Source organism: Platalea leucorodia (assembly GCF_965183815.1).
Source record: "Platalea leucorodia genome assembly, chromosome: 9".
In the NCBI taxonomy this organism is placed as follows: Eukaryota; Metazoa; Chordata; class Aves; order Pelecaniformes; family Threskiornithidae; genus Platalea; species Platalea leucorodia.
The window spans coordinates 10,751,069-10,772,053 of record NC_138831.1 but is presented as its reverse complement, the minus strand read 5'-3'; the positions used below and the strand labels follow the sequence as shown (position 1 = coordinate 10,772,053).

Here is a 20,985-nt window from a genome sequence, read left to right as displayed (position 1 = left end):
TTAGAAAAAAAATATCTCCCTATATGTGCACACTCTGGATTAAATAGATTTTCAAACCTTTGGTATGTAAGCGTGCTCAAATGCTCAAACCTTTACTATAAGGGTTTTTAGAACTGCAATATATAACATAATTGCTTTTGATTAAGTATTACAATACGATGTGATTATTAGGAAATTCATTTCACACAACAGTGAAAATGAGCCTGTTTAAAGATGGCAAGTCAATTATCACAAGCTACAGTAATCTCTGATCCCTAGAATTAATCTGAGCTCTAAATAATTACTGAGCTTTAATCAGCTAGTGAAATGTTTTGCATTTCTCTTTGATTCTGCTTTATGAATGACTAATAAATTAATATTTCTGTAAGGAAACAGAAATAAAAACTCAAAACAATTAGATAATTCCATTTTGAATTTTGCCATTGAACTGTTAAATACAGCCATTAATCTTAGTTCATATTGTGAAAACCCTCCTTTGGATTTTTTGCTCCAAATCTCTTCTTTCTTTCTTTCTTTCTTTCTTTCTTTCTTTCTTTCTTTCTTCCTTTCTTTCCTTTTTGTATTTGGTAAAGTAAAACTGTGAGTGTATTTTGTACTGGTGTGCTCATAACTGATCTTGCAATCGCTTTGCTTCACAAGGCCATCCTCGAATCTCCAGAAAAACAGCTAACACTAAATGAAATCTACAACTGGTTCACGCGAATGTTTGCTTACTTCAGACGCAACGCGGCGACATGGAAGGTAAGCCTTAGCCCGCCTGTGCTTCTTGCCTTTGATATCTGACATGTACAGAATAGACATTGCTGATGACATAACAAATTGTAACGACATGTGGACATGAAAATTTAGATCGGCAGTTTTGACACACACTGGGTGCCTTATCTGCAGGAACAATTCGATATTTGGCAGAAAAATTCTTCTGCCTTTGGAAACCACTAATTGAATCCCCATTATTGGCTTTTATGTTCTGTGTTTATGCCATGAGTTCCTCTGTGTGGTTGCTGCTAGCAGTGAAACTCAAGCCCTTCAGCTGGAACGTATTAGGAAAAAAAAAAAGAAAGAAGTAAAGTTATTGTGTCAGTAGAAGATATACTGTTTGTCTTTTTAGTTATGCAGACTGTAATCACAACCACCGTTTTTTTTTTCCTAGGATCTATAGATAAGTGGGTTTCTTTCCTCAATCAATTGACTGTCAACTACATATACAGATCTGTTATAAACTTCCTTTTTTTTTTTAAATCACACAGCAGAAGCTTATTGAACATAATATGCAAGAAGCAAGCCCCACAATAAGAATTGTGTTTAAGAAAAATAGACTTGATATTTGGCACTTTAATTTCCTACCATAACCATCTCAGATATTGTTAGATAAGAGGTCTGGGGAGTTTATTTTATATTTTGGGGGACACTCCTTCCCTTATATATACCATTATAATAGCCACACTGGCTTCTGAAGCTAGTGCAATTACAAATGAATGAATCAAATAATAGGATCTTGTATCGCTGTAAAAATTGCACCCCCAGTACTTTGAGCGTCTCTTAGTCTAGACAACTCTCTTGCTCTCAAGCAGCTTTAAATGACCAGGTGGGATGAATAGGTCCCATACATGCTGTTTCATCAGCTCTTTCTGTTTTTCCTGTCTCAACCTGCATTTAGGATTAATTCCTTCAGAGGATGAAGCTAAAAATGGTCCTTGGAAGTTAGCTTGGTGTTTAGTAGCATGTTTTGCTTTTAATTCAGATCCCAGGGCAATTTTGTACATTTTCAACCTTGGTCTAGAAGCTCTTAGGTTCAGGAAAAATCTTGTGATTGCTGCTTTGATTCTTCACTGCAGTTGGAAAACATGAGCAATGTTTCACTTTGCAGCTTCCTTACTATCCAGAAAGGAAATTAACTTTCCCTGATTTAAGATCCTTTTAGACCTGCCTGTCTTTTGCTGCTGGAGTGGTTCCAGTAGGACTTCTCAGCAGCTGCAGGTGTGGGTGCTAAAGTAAAAATCCTATTTAATTCCAGCAGCAAAGGGAAGGGAGGTGGAGGGGGGAGTGGAAGAAGGCAGCAGGCAGCCCTGGCTGTATCTCCTGCAAGGCTAGTTTTAGGAATTAGCTTTGTGCATCACATAAAATCCAGTCCCAGAAGCCACGTGCACTTACAGTGTGCTTCTGCAGAGGAGGAGGAGAGAGGCTGAGCTGCAGACCCCTTGGGCTTGCAGAAGGGCAAGGTGTGTCCTGGGGAGGCAGGTACCATTTAGAGACCCCTCCGGGATACCTTGACCTTGTACAGGTGTCCAGGTCCTGCTTCACCTACCCAGGAAGAAAAGCTTCACCCCAAGTTCCTCCAGTACTAGCAAATTGGCAACCGCTTGAAGTAATGGAGGTTTTCCTGCTGAAGACTGCTCAGATTTATGCCAGCCTTCAGGAACAGCAGGGATGAAAATGCAGCTCTGGATTGGCATGACGGGAAGCCCACGGGGCGCAGAACAAGCACAAGGGGCTAATTGCAGAATCAGAATAATTTGAATATATATGTGCGGATTTGCGCTCACCTTCAGCTAAAGCTTAGAGGGCGTCTGGGTCAGTGTTCCCCAAGTTTAGGGTCAGGATTTGGTGTGGGCAAGCTTCCCTGAGCCCTCTTTGAAAACCATAGAAGAGTGCAGGAATAAAGACCTTTAAAAAATGAACGTCTCCCAAAATGCAGTACAGCGGAGCCTCAGCAGTTATTAAAATAACAAACCCTTTCATTTACTACATTCAAGCATGTTCAGGGTAATTTTTCTGCAAAAGTGGCTTGCATACAAATATTTTTAACAAGGTAAATATATAATCTTACAATAATAGCTCCTAATTTTTCTGTTAAGCTGATTGCTGGGGGAGCACTGTGAACTGGTTCTGACAGGTCAGAGGCAATGTCTGTTTGCTTTTATTTTTTGGAGTAATTTGCTGGCACTGAGTCGCAGCCATGAGGCACAGGCTGCAGGTGTGGCTCCGAAACGTTGGGGTATTGTTCAAATAAAACTGTTAGATAGCAAGTATCCAGAGGGAGGGGAAACAAAACAATTTTTTTCTGCCATGAATTCCTTAAATAAGTGATCACATGGAAAATAGAAAGAGAGGGCAACACTTCATGGATGTCTTGCAAATACTCAACTTGTCTGTCTCAACGTATTCAGCAAGAGCGCAATCCAGCAGCCTTAACCATCAATTGCACATTGACTTCAAGGAGCAAGAACAGACTGTAAAGTATTTCTCCGGCATTAAATTTATTTAAAGAAGAACACAAATATTTCTGCTCAACCATGTATTTAGAGACTGTTTACAAACTGTGAGGACTCACTTTGCTGAACTTCGCTGTGTGCATTTGATCAACTGCTGTATGAACTACAAGATCAGCTTTCACTGGGGGAAATAGCGTTATTATTCTTACATTTTACTCCAGACTTGACAGTGTTCCCATTTTCACAGGAAACTGCCTGAGTTACCCAGATGTGGGCCAGCAGCCCTGTGTCGGGTTGCACTAGTGGCACCCACCAGCAGTTGCTGAGCTGGCTGATTTTAGCCCATAAGGTGTGGGGCGTGTTTTTCCTCCACCTCAAAATCAGGGATTTTGCCAAAAATTTCAAAACTAGTGAAATCTGGGAGAGGTGGGAGAGAACAAAAAAAAATCGTTAAAAAATAAGAACAGAAGAAAGCAAGGGCAGAAAGAAGGAGCCCTGATGGACAGGTTGACTTTCTGCTAGATTTCTGCCTTGCTGAGAAGAAAAGCATATTCAAGGTTTATTTTTCCACCAGTTCACAAGCAGATCAGTGTGGAAAAGCCAAGGCGCCTGGACCCTGCCACAGAGCCGGGACTGGGCACCTACAGCCAGAGGAAACGCCTTTGCACTCAAGCATCTGCTGAGGAAAGGCATGCCGAGCCCTGACTCTTCCCTGTACTGGGGATGGGAGCGTGGGGACTACGTAGCGATTGCAGAGAAATCGAAAAGTAGCAAAAGACTCAGCCTTCCCCTCCCAGGCACACACACCGCTGCCTCTTAATTTACATGACAAATGCACTGTGCGTACCCTTTGTTTGCACAGTGATTTAGACATTCATGATTAGAGCTCCCTTTCACCATCCAGACCTGATGTTCATTAAAAAAAAAAAAAAAAAAAAAAGATGACAACGACGACGGAAGGAAAAAAAATTGTAGTCTCTTGGTTGCCTAGACCCAGGCCATGTGTTTGGCTGGCATTGCGCCTGCTAACGAGTCAACCAGATTGACTAAATCAATGGTGCCAGTGATGATGGATGGAGTTTGTTCGCCTGCATATTTTCAGCAAATGGCTGCTTCTGTTTTCCCTGTTTACCGAGCCCCTTTCCGCGGCACTGGGGACAAGGTCCATGTACAAATCCAAGTGGCTTTGTAGTAGGGTATTTGCTCAGAAAACTCATAAAACGGGGAAGGAACATGGCACCCCATTTGAGGAATGAGAAGGCTCTCGACACCATTTCAGAGGGAGCAGGGAGAGAAAAGCCAACAGCTTGCTGTGACAAAGTGAGGTGTCTTGTTATGTCCAGCTTCAGCAAAGGTCCGAGCACGTCGGAGGCGTTGGCTGGGCTCATCCTTTCCCAGCACCGAGCTGCAGAGAGGACATCTGAGCATCGGATGCCATGAGCGCGGGTCCCTCTGGGTGATGAGCTGTGGGGATATTATCACTTTGTTTCAGAGAGCCCTCCTCATGTTTTCACTTGGCAGAGGCTCAGATCAGTCAGTACAGTAGTCTGCCAGAAATAGGAGCCAACTTCCATATAAGAGCAAGCCGTGGAGGCAGGAGTCAGTGCCGTGCCGGCCGGTGGGGTGCTGCTGAGCCCCCGAGCCCCCGGTCCATGCCGTGGGTGTGGAAGGAGATCGAGCACCTGATTCACATTAGCCCAGCTGTGGGAAATGGCAGCAACACCAGCTCCGGTGCCTCTGCTAAACTGAGCCGTCTGTACTTATGTGAAATCCTTTCTGTTCTTTCTAACTGCTTTCTTTTCCAGGAGAGGACAAGTTTCTCTTTGCAGAGTGTATATATTTGTTTTGAAAATGTTTAAGCAATGTTCCTCTTGTGTTCTGTATGAAATGTGCTGTATTATACAACGTGCATGCTTAAAATGATGGCTGTTCTCATTCACACTGGGGATAATTGATAATAACAACTTGAATTTCTAATCTTGGGTTTAAGCTTTTCTATTTATTTTGTCTTTGCAAAAATAAAATGTAAAGAGCTGGGGAAAGCAAGCGGGTGCGGGGAGGGGAAGGGGCTTAACATTGCAAAATGAGGACTGTCAAGCTGACTGTGCTGCTGTTCTTGGACAATGATGAGCATTTTCTCATAGAAAGTTTTTGAATGTTTTCTCTTTTATACTTGCTGCAGAATGCAGTGCGTCATAATCTTAGTCTTCACAAGTGTTTTGTGCGAGTAGAAAACGTTAAAGGGGCAGTATGGACAGTGGATGAACTAGAGTTCCAAAAACGAAGGCCACAAAAGATCAGTGGGTATGTCCACCATGTTTGAACTTCTTAGCCTAGCTTGGATCATGCTTACAGTTTAACGTAGAGGCTTTTGGCTGCTAGCTGGTGTTAGACCAACCACAGGTGGTTTCGCATTGTTTCAGTTAAGGGAAACCAAGACAAACATCTCATCACTACTGTTTGTATGCCCACCAGTACCCTGACCCTGCTTGCTTGGTGTTTGTTGCATCACATGCTAGTAGCTTTTAGGTGGCAATGCATATTAACCCTCACAAACCATTTGCTTATGCTTATTGCATTTTATTTTCTTTTTCCTTTTCCCTGTATTTGATGTCTGTTCTGTCCCCGATCCCGTGTCCCTTTGTTTCCACTTCATCTCCTTTGCTGCTGCTCTTGTCCCAGGGTGCCATTCGCACCAACCTCTCACTGCATAAGTGCTTTATCAGAGTAGAGGATGAGTTTGGGTCCTTTTGGACTGTTGATGATGAAGAGTTTAAACGTGGCCGTCATATTCAACGAGGCCGTCCTCGAAAATACTGCCCTGATGAAAACTTTGGCGAGCTTGTTGCACAGTAAGAGCTTTTACTTGCTTTAATTTTTTTTTCTGCTGTTGCTTTGCTTTGCATGATTTACCCATCTCATGTAGACTTGCATTTCACAAAATAGTGACATCACCTTTGCTGCTAAAGAAACTAAATTTTTGGTTGTTATGTGTATTTTGTGTGTCCTACTCTGATAATCCAAATGCCTGGAGTAATAACTCTACTTTGACATGTTTGTTACAGCATTTGTTTATAGTGCAATGTAGACTAAAATAATTATCCACGCTAGTGTAGATATGCTGCTGCAGGCCTGTCAGGAAGACAGATACATGCCAGGAAAGGCTTCAGATAAGTTTTAATTCTGATATTTTCCTTTGCTTTCAGTCGTATGCCTTGTTTTGCAACTCTCAATCAGAAATAGTGTAAGGTGCTTATAAGACAGAAGCGCTGAATTAACTTTATAAAGTTTGAAAGTGCGGTGAGACCAGCTGTGAAGATTATAATCAACAGGCCATCCTGTGTCTACAACAACCGTGCACAAATATTCCTGGGGTTCCCAAAGCAATTTTGTTTGACCTTTACTCGAAGGCCATCTCTCCAGGACAACTGATCCTTGCTGGTCCCTGTGGGAGGGGCTCAGTTAAGATTCTTCTCACCATGATTTACTCCCACATGAAAAAAAAAAAAAAAAATGCCCAGCGAGCAATAAAACTTTTTTGAGATTTTTTGCATTGGCACTTTTTATCTAGTTTGTGTTCAACGATTTTTTATTCTTTTTTCCCCTCTGGTGGAACCAGTGATATTTAGATGCCTGCTAAAGAGAAAGCAGATATGCTTGGCATTAATTTTCCTCAAATCCAGCCCCTTATGTAAACTTAAGATGACTAAAGTAAGGGTCCAAATAGCACACCAGAATATTTTTTATTAAAAGAGCCTTTAGGGTAGCGTGTTGTTTTGCGTGGCCCATACCGTTGCGCTGCGGTGCGGCAGTACCTTCCATCGTGCCTCCGTGCCCGCAGCCCCAGACTGTTTGGGGCGGTGGCGTAGGCAGTCCCTCACCAGGACCCCTCACCGTTTGCCTGGCAGGAAATAACGTGGCTCAAATCCCCTCTCATCACAGTCCCTCTGCTCCCTTGCGAGGGACTGTGCTGCCAGCGACTTGGACAATAATTTGCATGAAGTAGTATTTAAAATGTCCCATGATGCTTTTGATCATAGCCTCCTCCTGATGGACCTTTACATGGTAACTGGCTCCCAGACACAACGAATATTGGAGAATTTCTCCTGAACGCACCTAAAATGAGCAGAGATGCCAAGATGTGCTACTAACGCAGGGTAGTAGAACACATGGTGAGGTAACGTCGAGAGATAATGATGTGCCTTATTTAGTAAAGGCAAATATGATAACCGTAGCCTGAAACTCAGATATTTTCTTTAAATTAAAAAAAAAAAAAAAAAAAAAAAAAAAAAGAAGAGAAACGAAAGAGAACTTGTGTGGAAAAACAGTCTCAGCTCTAGTTTTCTGGTGTGGGAGGAAGCATTACATGCTTGAAACGCTCGTGCAGAAGTTGGTTGCATTTAACTCTCCTTTTTATGTTTTTCTTATGCAGTAACCCTTCTCTTATTAAAAACATACAGACCAGCCACACCTACTGCACACCTCTCAATGCTGCTTTACAGGTAAGATTAATGACTGTAGCAAATATGCAACAGAGGCGTGTGTCTTCCCCACTCATTTCAAAATATATTAGCCTTGCTCTAATTAGATATTAAATTTTAATTCCGTTAAACTTTTTTCTTAAGTGCATAAAGCATCATAGTCCCTGGAGGCAAACACATATCAGGCTGCTTCAGCATTAGCTAGATGCTTAGCATTTTGAATATTGTGGCAAAAAAATTAAAAGTTCACTTATTAATATTTATCAGCAGTATCATAATTTCCATCCTCTTATTTCAGAATTTCACTTGAGGCAAAAATACCACAAGTGTAATTACTCTAGCACAGCTATTAATGTGCTGAATGATAGGATACTGCGGCACGTGACCTTCTATTGTTCACGGGTTTAAAGAGAAAGCAGATCATTTTTCCCCCTTTTCTTTTAAGGGCTATTTTTGCATATCTTCCTATTGTTGGTAAAAAATAAACGTCGCAATTCCTATAGAAAAAAAAAGATCATTTTTATTGGTTTAAACTGTACTGTAATTGTAAGACAAAAATTCTGTTTTTTTACAATGTAGAAATACACAAAGTGTCAGTACACAATTAATAACTTGCAGCCTAAAAGTGTGCGCGTCTCCAGCCCTTCTTCATGTACTGTATATCAGGTTGCCATTTTTTTCCCCTCTCTACAAATTCCTGAGTCTTATCTCAAAAACCCCAGGTAAAGTCGGTATTTGCTATATGAACCAAAGATCAAAAGGCATTACCGTGCCCTGAATTTGCAGGGGATGTGTGTGTTTGTGGGGGGGTTCAAGCCTGTTCCAAATAGCGTGAATTAATCTGGGAGGCAACATTGCGTGTGGTTGCACCCCGGCTGTTTGTTGAGAGTCGCTTCTTGAGAAGTTCACTGACAGCCATGGATATTTGCTTGGGCAACCGTGTTTTGTGGAGGGTTTAGCAGACTTCTCTTTTCAGAACCAAGAAACAGATTATTAGGGGAAAAGCGATGTTCTGCATTTCTTCTAATGATTTGAGTTTATGCAGTAACTTCTGAAAAGCAAATGAAAGCATGTTTAAATGAAGCAACTGTAAATACCATTCATTAGTAACTTATTTTCCCTTGAGTCTTGTGAAGTGTGATTTTTAAAGACTGCTTTGTCTCTTGAATAGTATTAAGATTACAAGCACATTTTACATTCATGAGGCTGAAAGGCAGAAACGAAATGATCCTGCATTTCTTCACATTGTTAACTATGTGACTAATTTCAATTAATATGCTTATCATACGGAACTGTTCGTGTTTTATTTCTGAAACACGTGTCGTTGTCGTCATCTCCATCCATTCTCCTCTTTTGTGATAACCTCCAAACTGTTTCCATTTCCCACTTTTCCTGGAAGTGGCATGTACTCGTGCTCCCCCGTAGCACCGTGTGAGCTTTGTTGATGGAGAGAAGAGCCTGGGCCAGATTTGATACTGCTCGTGTGGCCCCTATGATAAATGGGGGTGAGCAATATTCATTGCACTAAGACAGGTCCTCGTTTAGGTTGAAAATACACCGGCAGGTTCCTCGCTCCTTTCCCCGCCGTTGGATTTTGGAGGCAGAATCCCGGCGGGTGCTCGGGTGCTGTACGGGGGTGTGGGCAAAGCCGTGTGAGTGCCCAGTGCTGCGTGGGCAGTTCGGACCTCGCTTGGGCAATAACCTTCCTCCTAGGCCACAAGGCCGCTTTACCTGCCAGTGCCTACGTTCGGTCTAATTAATAATTAATGAGCAACGTTCCCCTGGCTTTTGCGGGCATCTGCAAAGAGCGGCCCTTCGCACATCCCCGGGCACGCAGCAGCCGCCTCTCTGCAAGGCAGGGTTTGGCGCGGTGTGCTGCGTGCCGCCGGGATGCCAGGCTGTGTTTTTCTTCTCCTGTCCGGTGGCAGAGCCACCCCTCGCCTTCACCCAGACCCCTCTGATGTCTCCTCCATCTGTTTTCCCTCGCGGCCAGGGAGAAGCAGCAGCTCTCTCCCCGCTCTGTGTGTGGAAGGTACAGGGACTCCGGCTCTCACCAGCACTCTCTTTTCCCAGCGGGTCGCCGGAGGCTCCCAAAACACCCCCCTCCCCTGTTGTTATCTTTATAGCAGATACTCCTCATGTCCCACCTCTCCCCCAGTAAATTGCTTTACTGCAATTACAAGTTATCACTATGGGTGAAGAACTTGAGTCATTATTTTGCCAAGTGCAGGAAATGTGAACCATTCTTTGCATCCCCTAATCACAATGAGTTTGCCGGTTGTTGAATCAAGAAGATAAAAATAATCCTCCCCGTTAGAATAGCTTTTGTAATCACGTGTGACACATAGGGCTGCACATGGAGAGGTCAGCGTAAGAAAGAATAAAAGGGGCCGTGCTCCTGAAGATGCTGCAGTCAGGGCTGGTCGTGCCCCCCCTTCCCATCCCATCTCCCCCCGCCCGGTCTCTGGCTGTGCTTGCCTGGGAACAACTGTGCCGGCTCGGATGGCAACAAGCAGGGAGTTTTGTCCCACGAATTAGGAGCAGGCGAGAGCGTTCGGTGGGGAGTACATTTGCATGAATTCCCCTCCCACGGGCAGGGTTTGCTTCATGCAGATCTGGAGTCTGATGGATTTTTTGGCTCCGCCGCCGCAGCCGGCTGACCTCCCCATGGCGCAGGTCAAGCGCTGCCAAGCCAGCGTCTGTGGCTCTCCGGCGCTGAACGGCTCGGAGAGCTGTGGATGATGTCAGCCAGATCCGGCTGGGATGGGTGAAACGGTTAAATATCCTTCGAGTCCCTGGGTGCTACGGCCTTGGAAAGCCGTGCATCCTATCCCCACCAAACTCTGGGCTCCTTTGGGGCTCAGGGCTTCTGCGCTCCCACCGCTGCCGTGCCAGGCACAGGACTGTGCTGTCAACATGAGCTAATGCTGACACACAGTAAATATTAGCAGGCAGAACGGTGGGAATCAGAAGGAAAATATTTAACAGTTCATTCTCTTTCTACAAAGATTTCCATTTAGAAAGTTAACTCCAGTGTGCCTCTGCATGGTATTTCTTTAGAACAAGGAAAAATTGAAATAAAATGGTGAGATCTGTAATAGCTAAGGTAAGAGCTGAGTTGCTGAGGCTTAAAAAATTTCACGTGGACTGGTCCAGCTCTCAGGTAGATCAGTGCAACTCAGACTGTTCCACTTAGTGCTAACTGCAGCTTCACACTTGTGTCATGAGAAAAAACAAACTCGGTAATGCTGCCCTCCCGCTTGGTGCCTGTTTGCTCTGGGAGGAAGGAGTTACCAGCTGAGCGACTCCTAATTTTTTTCCCCATTTCATTAAAAACAAAACGCAAACCCAGACCTAAGCCACAAAAAAACCCAAAGCCCCAAACATAATTTTGCAAAATGAAAATAGGAAAAGGACGTTCTATTTTTTCCAAGGGGTGTAATTCCAAATAGGGAATGGAAAGCTCCTTCCTCTCAGAAGCCAATACAGCTATGAATACTTAAGCCCAGATGTAAATGATGTTAAATTTCCCTTGGTGGAATCAGGGTAATACCTATCAGAAAGTACAATATTTTAAAAAACTGTAATTGCAAATAATGTAAATGTGGAGAATGTTTTGGAATAAGTGAGTGTTGTGCAGCATATAAAAACGTTAGTCATGGCTCTTCATATATTTGTTTGTGTCCTTGGCAGGCTTCAATGGCTGAGAACAGTATACCTCTATACACTACTGCTTCCATGGGAAATCCCACTCTGGGCAATTTAGCCAACGCGATGAGGGAAGAGCTTAATGGTGCAATGGAGCATACGAACAGTAACGGGAGTGACAGTAGTCCTGGACGTTCCCCTATGCAAGCAATGTAAGTACGGCAGAGGCGCGTGCGTGGCTCTAGGCATTGTCTTACCGTCTGCTGAAGCGTGGCTCTGGAGGCCTTCGTGGTTTGTTCCTGAGGTTCATGGGTGGAGCAGCAAGAGCAGACGTCTCCGTTTGGGGACATGCTTAGGTTGATTAGAACATAAAAGGGCTGTTTACCAACTTCCACATAAAACCGATCAGCTCGGTCCAGTCTGACAAGCACACAGAGCTGTAGAATTGTTGACTTGTTTGCAATTCTCGTCTTTAAAGCTTGCAAAACCTCATAGGCAACTGCTTTCTTGGAGAAAAAAAATCTGATTTCTCTCGCCTCCAGTCCATGCAACAAGTGTGCCAGTGAGGCAGAGCTGGGAAATGGGCTTGTTTGGTGGGTCTAAAAAAAACCACTCGACGCACAACAGTCTTGCTAAGCATTAACGATGGCACACGTGAAGGTCTGTGTGATTTATAGATTGCTCTTAAAATATCAAAAGGAAAATTAATAGGAGCATTATAGCAACAGACGGCAGTATAATGAGTGCATATATAACTGCATGAAGTAACGGGGGATCACCGTCCCTGCTCAACGTGAATGGCACCCGGGCAGCGAGCTGGTGCATGAAAGGGTAAGGCAGGAAGGGTGCGATGCCCCGATGGGTGTGTTCGGTATTCATGGGGTGACAGTGAGTTTGCAAAGCTGTAAATTCCCCCCTCCCCTCAAATTACATACCGGGTAATTGGCGGCTGGTGAGGAAGCTGGAGTTTATAAGTCTCGTAGTTCTCTAAAAACTCTACGGAGCCGTTGGCTACCTGTGTGAGTGACCGTGTGGGAGAGCCACGCTGCCTTTCTTCTGCCTGTTCCTTAAAATGGGCTGTGAAATTACTGGCTGACTTGCCACGGCTCACATTACGCATTAAAAAGAGAACTAATTTGTAGTCTTTTACTTCAAAGTAATTTGAATAAGGGATTTACAAAAGTAAGTCTAAATCAAAAAGTAGAAAAACATTAACCTAATACCATGATAGTAATTAGTTGTGAAACTAATTAGCATCTAATGGCAAAAAAGTTTCCCACCTGCATAATGTGTTGTCAGAGGGGAGGGGGCACGAAGGAATCTGAGGCTCTGGATACTTTGATATTGCAGCATTTTGAATCAGTGCACAAAGTGCTTTGAAAAAAAATCTTTAAAGATGGCAACATTCATTTTTAATTAATAATTAATTTAAACATTGTCTTCTACCATTTACTTCAAAACATTCAAATAAGGTGTTTAGCTTTTCCAGTGATTGTTTGTGCAGTATTAATTATCTCTCCCAAAGTAGCGTTGCATGACACACTTTCCATCTCTCACAAACGGATTCATCTTGAGGCAGTTTTAGTCACAATTTGTTATCCTCTGCCCGTGACCACGTAGGGCTGGCATGAAGGAAGAGCAGAGGGACGTGGCTTTTCTCCAGAAACAAGACTTCTCCCAAGGGTTTCTCCTGGTCTAACAGACAGGGATGAACGTTTATGATGTTGCGTTAATCCAAGTAATTATTTTTTTGCAAGTTCAAGGCTAGTGTAGTTCATGCACTTCTCATTTCACCTAAGGTTTCGTTTTCTTTGAAGAGCCTGTGAGGAAGGAAAAATAACCCAAGTTAAAACAGGCTAGGACATCTTCCAGAACTGTGCATAGCCGTGGCCTTTGTTGCACTTAATAATCATCTCTTAGCACATTGATACCAAGGTGAGGGGCACAGAACAAATACTGGAGAGAGAGGAGGGCGGGGGGAGGGATGCCTCATTTTCATTATTCACCAGAAAATCCAATTTTCTGTTGTAATATGGAAATGATTGTTTCCTGAGTGTTTTCATTTTCTCAGAATTGATAATATATGTGTTCTCTGCTGAACATTTCTTTTTGCTTAAGTAAAATGTGGCCGGGTGATGTTCCAATACCAGCCTCTGAGCTTCCCCATTAAAATGGTGTTTCTAAGTAGTTTGAAGGGATCTAAAGCCAGAACACCGTTCATGCGTTGCAGGGTTTACCCTGTTTACTAAATAAAATCATGAGTCAACAGGAGATTTCCAGACGCTGTGCAACCTCTTATTTTCCATAAGCCTGCTTCGTTAGTGACATTTTCAGTTTTCTTCTCAGAACAGATTCCCTTGTCATGATGCAAATTATTTTTTAAACAATTTTAGTATATTAGAATAAATCAAGCTTTAAACTTTATTGTAAGGTTTAAAGGACCTTGTTAACATGACAGCTAAGAAGTCTAACACTTTAGTTGAAGTCTTATTACCGCTCATTCGTTTCCTTTTTATGACACATGGAACCACGGCTAGGATTTTTTTTTTTTTCCTTCTCTCTCCCTCCTTTTGAAACACTAGAAAGTAGTCGCATAATTACAGCTTGGGGACATAACACTTTCATCCTGATATGCTCCAAAGGTAGCCACAAAGCAAACTACTCCATGCTGTGTGCACCACCAGAACTCAGTGGCTTTAAACAACAGTCAGCTTTATTAAAAACTCCTCTGTTCCCAGAGTGGACAAACAAAAGAATTACTCAGATGTGAAAAGAAGGGGAATCTGTGTTCAGCAAGGTTATTTATTGTTAACCCCTTCTGGAGTCTAAGGCATCTACTTAAAAGGAATGTGCTGAAATTCTGCTACTATAAAGAAGAAATGGGAAACCCTTTCTTCCTCCCTGCCCTCCCCCCTTTTCTTTTTGCCTAGCCCAGCATTTACCTTTTCTGTAATTCAAGAGACTGAATTCTTTAGTCTCTAAAGGAAGTTTTCCTTCCCCAGTTCAGGGTTTTGGTGAGGTGGTAAATAGAGATTCAGACTTACTTGAGACATGAAGGTCTCCCTTTGCCTTTGAGCTTATTTAAGCTGGTTTATTTCAGTTGCTCTGAAATGTTCGAGCAAAATGACGGATTCAGTAAGGTTTCTTCCTCACACGCCACTTTGTGGTTAAAACTGACAGAGTACCCAAGAAGTTGAAGGTTTTTTTGTTGTTTTCCATGCAGATCTCTCCCCAGGGGCTTGTATTACCCAGATAACCCTCCTAATTTGGGGGATGGAGTTTTTGCCAAGCTCGCTGTCTGATGTTTGTCCAACACGTGAGCTGCTGGAGGAGGCTGGCGTGGCTGTGCCTCCCCGTGGCTCTGTGGCCCTCTCCAGCTTTGTCTCGCTCAAGGTCAAGCAGCCCTTTTCATAACTTGGTGCTTGCTTTGCTTTTTGCTCCTGAAGTTTTGGGTTTTTTTGACTTCTGGGAATCACACCAAACCTCAAAGAGAAACTCAGTTAAAACCACCTGGTTTCACCTGCTTTCATAACAAAACCAGAAGCGGGGCAGAGTTTGCTTTGGAAAGGTTCGGGGACCTTTGAAGGAGCTTTCACAGCATTTCGGGTGGTTGCAAGCACAGCGGGTGCCTATCTTATTTGCTGGCACCCATTCATTTTTGTCCTGTGGCCGAGCACGAGGTGGTGTGGGGATGCGGTGGGATGCTGAGACGTGGCCCCCGAGCAGCCTTCGGAGAAACTCCTGGCCGTGGGCCGAGGCCGCCTCTGCTGCACGCGACATGCATTCTCCTCTCTCCTTTGAAAACTTCCCATCTGCATTTTCAAAAATAATACTTTAAAAAAAAAAAATAAAAATAAGCCCAGCAGCAGCATCAAAACCAGAAAGCCAACAAGCAAGACTTTTAAATTAAAACAGCAGTAAAAAAGATCGCTGCCATAAAGGCCGAGTAGCACACACTTTTATCGGTCTCTGTGTGTAGCCGCTCTTTCCCCTTTTTCTTCTGTTTTTCATTTCATGTTTTCTCCCAAGTGAGGGGCCCCACAGCCTATTCATAATATAAGTTTTTCTCCTTGCAAATGATCAGCATGGTTTCATGTTCGCTAGGGCCATGAGCTGCCAGGACGGTTAGCATATGCGCACCTCTGAGATGACAGTCCACTCATGAGACTTTTTATATGCTTAAGCTAATTCTTAACCACTGATATTTGAATCGTCTCCTCCCAGTCTTCCCCCCGCCTCCTTTTTCAATAATTAGGTCAAAATTGTATCAATATTGTCTCTCTCCTTATATTTTTTGCAAAAATTACACAACATGCAGAGGAACCTCTTTGCTCCCAGGGATGTGTTGATAGGACACGTGTTTGTGAATATGAAGGGAAAAGGTGTGGGTACGTGGGTACTGCATCACTTCTCCCCACCATTCCTTTGTTGGATGGGTTGGAAGGTGCAGTTAATACTTAAGTATTGATCTAGCACTTTACAACTCAAGAAGTTGAAATATGCAGGGACTTGAAAGGCATTCACAGCTCACATTAAAAATGTGTGTAGTCAGCAAGTTAGATGCTTCCTAAACTGATCCAGGCTCAAGTTGAAATAAATAAATAGGGTGCAATACAGCTTTGCACACTATACAAGCGTACAACTGGTTCACCGTGGTCACTTGAAATAGGAAGGGTTACCTTTGGCTTGTACGTGGATACCGAGTACGTTTTCCCTGTTCGGTGATTTATTCTCGCTGTCTGTCAGTGCAGTGGAGTACAAACAGTATTGTAGTTCCTGTCCACACAAAACATAAAATAAAATGCAGCTATTTTAAATTATTCATTTTAAAGCAAAGCTGTGCAAGGAGAGAAAAAGTTCTTACAAATGAAGATTTGTGCTTCAGGTTATGTTTTCATGTAGCCTACGTGAAAGGGTTAAATCAGCCCGCATGGAGAAAAAACAAGACTCTAGGAGGTGGGTATCAACTCAATGAAAGACAGAGTGGGACTTGAACTCATTAACACTTTATTTTAAGGGATTGCCTACAACATCAATTATTTAGGAAGCAAACAGGGTCTCCATTGCTGTGTCGCATTATTAATACTTGGTAATGTCAATAAAATCCTACTTTCCTATAAAGTCCCACCAACAAGACACTATTGACTCACATGGCTATTTTACATTTCAAAAGCTGCCGAACAAAAAAAAAAAAAAGGTAATTTGTATTTGTATAGGATTTGTTGTAAATATGATTTACGAACAACATTTTTCAATTGTTATCATACCCGTTTTGAATGACCAAGCCCCATTCCCCTGTGGGTTATTCATGTGCTATGCCGTAATGAGAAATTTGGCAGATCTCATCTCTTTAGTACATCCTTGTGCCCACCATGAGCTGGGGATCATGTTCTGCCTTGTTTACAGCTGACAGTGTTATTATTCTCGTTAGGACTGTGCTTTCTTATCATATTGTTGTGTTGAGCGAGCCTTTTCCTCTCTGTTTGTGTTTCCTGGCAGGGCTTTTCTTCCCTTATTGACAGTTTGTAAAAATATGCATTAATTTGGAGTTTAAAGCATGTATCATGGTGTCTCTCTGCTGTGTTTGCTTGAAGTTGATTAATGATAGAACCTCACTTGGGGTCGTCCTCTGGAGAGTTGTCTCACAGGTTCTGCATGTTAACGAGAGACGCCGCACACACAGCTAGCGATGATTAGCCCTGCCTCCGCCGGCTCGGCGGGCTGACAAACTGCTGCTTTGCCTTTTGGATGCTTATTCCACTTATTTGTCCAAAGATTGTATTAATCAACTTAATATGTCAGCTGAGAGCATTTTCTCTCGATCCCGAGACGGAAACCCTATCGAGGTGCTCCTCCCAGAGTGTTTTCCCGGGGAAGTTGAGTGCTGCCTGCCCGGCGTAGCCTTCGCTTGGCTCTGGGGGCTGGTGCAGAAGTTGAGGGTCTTCTCCTTGGTGACCTGGAGCTCCTAGGCTTGGCAGACCGGGTCTGAACACCCAAACCACCTCACCTTTCTCCCCAAATCACCCGAGCTGTCAAAACTGCTCTTTAAGAAGCACCTTGCTGATGACCGTATTCTTGTTTTTCCAGGCACCCCGTGCATGTCAAAGAAGAACCGTTAGATCCAGATGAAAATGAAGGCCCGCTATCCTTAGTGACAACAGCCAACCACAGTCCAGATTTCGATCACGACAGAGATTATGAAGATGAACCTGTAAATGAGGACATAGAATGAGTATGTCTGACATCGTTATCCTGAGAATGAAGATTGGAAGAACACGTCAAACTTAGCTGTGAAATCTCTCCATTATTGTACAGTCTGGAGGATTCTCAGTCCACTTTGACAACTATGAAATATGTTAACTCTTAGTGCCATCAAGTATCCCATTTGGGAGTATTTTTGATTTTTCTACTTTTTGTTGAAAAAAGGAATTTGTACTCTGTGCATTGGATGGACTTGTTTGGTACTTGGGATTTTCCTCTCTTACAGTCAACATCAGTGTTGTAAATTTGCTAAACTGATTCACTTGCATTTAGCAGCCAGCTGTGGACTGCAGGTCCTGCCAATTTTGGACACTTGAGGACATCAAACTGAGCATGTACACCTGAACTGCAGATCAAGTCTTTGCCCAGATTTTAAGGATTCCAATGGACAACATATTTGCACAGTACTGCATGTTGATTATCACTGCCTTTACTCCATTTTTTTGTTTTTTGGTTGGTTTCTTTTTTTTTTTTTGCTTCCATTTGGGATGGGGAAGGCCTGTGTGTGCACGTGTGTGGATATGTGTGTGTGCGTGTGAGCGTGTATATCGGGGAGGGGTTAAAAGAAAAAATTATCCCAAACTTTTTAATGTATTGCTTTTATTCCCCCGCCCCACTTCTCCTATACCATTTTAAGTTCTGACCTCAGGCCTCATCTGGGCCCAGGGCCTCTCAGAGGCTTCAACGTTTTCTGTACTTTGTGATGAATGTTAATAGGTGTTTTTATTATACGAAGCTGAATGTCATTGAATTGTTTGTAGTTTTTTCTGTCATTCATTCCAGTTTCCTTCAGATGCCACCATGTTTTCTTTAGCTATGGAAAACATTCCATTTCGGTGTCTTCTTTTTTTTGTTGTTGTTTTTTGAAAAGGTCCCAAATGCTGCACTATACATGTGGATGGGTTGTCCAACGGAGAGAGAGGAACGAAGTACTGCAAGAATGAGAATGAATGACAGATGAACATAGAAACACTGTAGGAAGCAACACAGATTCATTCCACAAAGCAGTATTTTTGCTATTTTTTTTCCTGGTTTGGGTTTTTTGATTTTTTTTTTTTTTTTTTTTTTTTTTGGCAGCAACGGTGAATATTAGTAAATGCCACAAAGTTGAACAGCACAAAGAAACATATGCAGCACCAACAGAGTTCACTTTTATTAGAGGATGCATAGTACAGTGGCAAGTTCTCGGTTGTTTAACTCGAGTTCTAATGGGTCAACAAATCTTTCTGGAATATCTAAGATTTCTGAGATGGGCACCTGTACATTTATTATTGCAATTTTTTTTTTCTTTTTGCGTTTGCAAATAGTGGTTGGAAAGATGACTTCCTTAAATTGTTATTGTACGTGGTGATGTTTCACGGTTAAACATCAGTTCAGGATTGCTTGGTGGCATTAATCTGTTTGAATACAAATTAGATTTCAGATTGAACTTGTTACGGGAGTTAATAAGGACGGAGCCCCACTAATGCTAAAGTGTTAATTTTCAGCTGTGCAAATCCAGTACTGCAGTTAAGATTCTTATGCAATATTACACCAGCCAGTATGGAAACCTCGCCGTAGGAGACAGGAGGTCTGGGAGAGAATTTGTGCTGGGGCTTGTTAGGCAAAACTGGCAAGGCTCTTCAAAGCAAACATGACATACAAAATTTGTTGCGATAGGTCAGTAAACCTCGGTCACCAAACACCTAAACATTTTCATTCTGCAACCACTTTTCCGTCACTCATTTATTTATGTAGGACTGTAGCTTTTTTATTATTTCAAAAAGCCTTTCAGAGCTTAATTTATATTCTTCTTTGTACCTTTTTTTTTTCCTAAAATTACCAAAGATATTACACAAAGGTAAATTATGTTCTCTGTTATATGCTTTATCTTATGAAGCCAAATATCCTCTTATTGTTGATCAAAGGAGGTTGAAGAATTTAGAGGGAAATGACAAGATGTGGGCTATTGCTAACCTGAGAGGGAAACTGCTCCTTTATTCTAGAAAATTTAGAAGGCCAAGTAGATGTCTGAACCAAAGTTGTTACTTTTTATTTGCAATTCTTTACAGTGACCAAAAGGAAGGTCTGTAAAGAGGAATCGAGGAGAGCTTTTGAGGCTAAAACTAGAAATCAGTGTTACTGGTGGAGCTATGAGAAGGGAGCTGGAGAAAGCAAAGACACAGTTATTTCATGGAAAATTAGAGTATCAGATAAAGGAGACAGTTTAATAAAATACAGAAGAGAACAGAAAAGCTCCCACAATTTAACTGGACCACATAATAGTATTTCTAGAATTAAATGAAAAAAAAATTTTTTGGTCTTTGGTTCTACAGATCGTGTGCCACTTCTGTTTCGGGACCGTGCTAGGGTGACTGCTTTAATTTTGGTTGATCTTGGCACATTTGCTCAGTTTTGTTTAGTTTTTGGTCAGCATTTTTCATAAGGAAATAACACTCCTGTCCACTCATAAGCTTTGGTACAAGAAATTTTATTGGCAGTTACTTTTATAAAACTCAACTCTGCTTTCTGTTTCAAAGGACAAAAAAAAAAAAAAAAAGAAAAGAAAAAAAGGGCAGTCTGTGGTCATTTGAAACATTTTTTTTTCGTTTAAATTATATCCAGGCAGCTTCGTGACGTGCCGGCGGTAGCCAGATGGGGATCATGAGAATTGAGCCCTGTGCTTCTGAACTGAGTGGTTTGCTGGTTAGTTTGGTATTCAGAAGGGGATAAAAATCTGGTAGATTAGTTCATTCTCAGCATGTGTAGCTAGACATGAGTAAAGATAACAGCATGAGAAACTGTTAGTACGCATACCTCAGTCCAAACTGTTAGGGAATGAGTAAATAAAAAATACATTTCACTCAGTTGCACTTAGTTGTATGTCTTGCATGCTTAGTCTAAAGACTGTAGCAAAAATAAAAAAAATAAAAAAAGAGAAAAAGAAATAAAAAATTAGATTTTAACATATCTGGCAGGTGTCGCAGCCTTGCAGAAGAACCAACTGAAAATCTCAGGCTTTACATCAAGCAAACTTCACTATGATTTTTACAATTCTGATTCTGTATCCCTTTGGATATACAGTTGCTTCTTTAGGGAGGGGTTTATTATGTTGTACATATATATCCCACTGTGTCTGTGTGAGCCTTTGTCTTTTGGGGGGAGGGTGGGGAGGGAGGAAAAGGTGGAAAGGTCCTTTTTTTAGATATCATTCCTCAAAAGGAATAAATGCAGACCTGTTTGTCAAAACACCTTTTGCTTTTTGTGCAACTGCTTTATATTAACTATACTAAAAAATAGCTTTGAAAAAAAAAACTACTGTATGTAATGGAATTGCAGAATACGCTGCACATGTATTTTATTTAGTTATCCTTGCTTTAAGAATATTGGATGACATTTGCTGA

At 42.2% G+C, this 20,985-nt stretch overlaps 1 protein-coding gene across 6 annotated transcripts in view; it reads left to right on the top strand.

Moving 5' to 3' along the window:
- Nucleotides 1–20,721, top strand: part of FOXP1 (forkhead box P1) — a 389,382-nt gene extending 368,661 nt beyond the window's left edge. For all 6 annotated transcript variants that reach the window (XM_082322181.1, XM_082322180.1, XM_082322178.1 and 3 more), the window contains 5 exons: nt 640–741; nt 5,395–5,516; nt 7,645–7,714; nt 11,387–11,553; nt 17,429–20,721. In XM_082322181.1, coding sequence (XP_082178307.1) covers nt 640–741; nt 5,395–5,516; nt 7,645–7,714; nt 11,387–11,553; nt 17,429–17,573 — 606 coding nt within the window. In that variant the 3' untranslated portion in view covers nt 17,574–20,721. The remainder of the gene's footprint in view (nt 1–639; nt 742–5,394; nt 5,517–7,644; nt 7,715–11,386; nt 11,554–17,428) is intronic.
- Nucleotides 20,722–20,985: the final 264 nt, after the last annotated feature.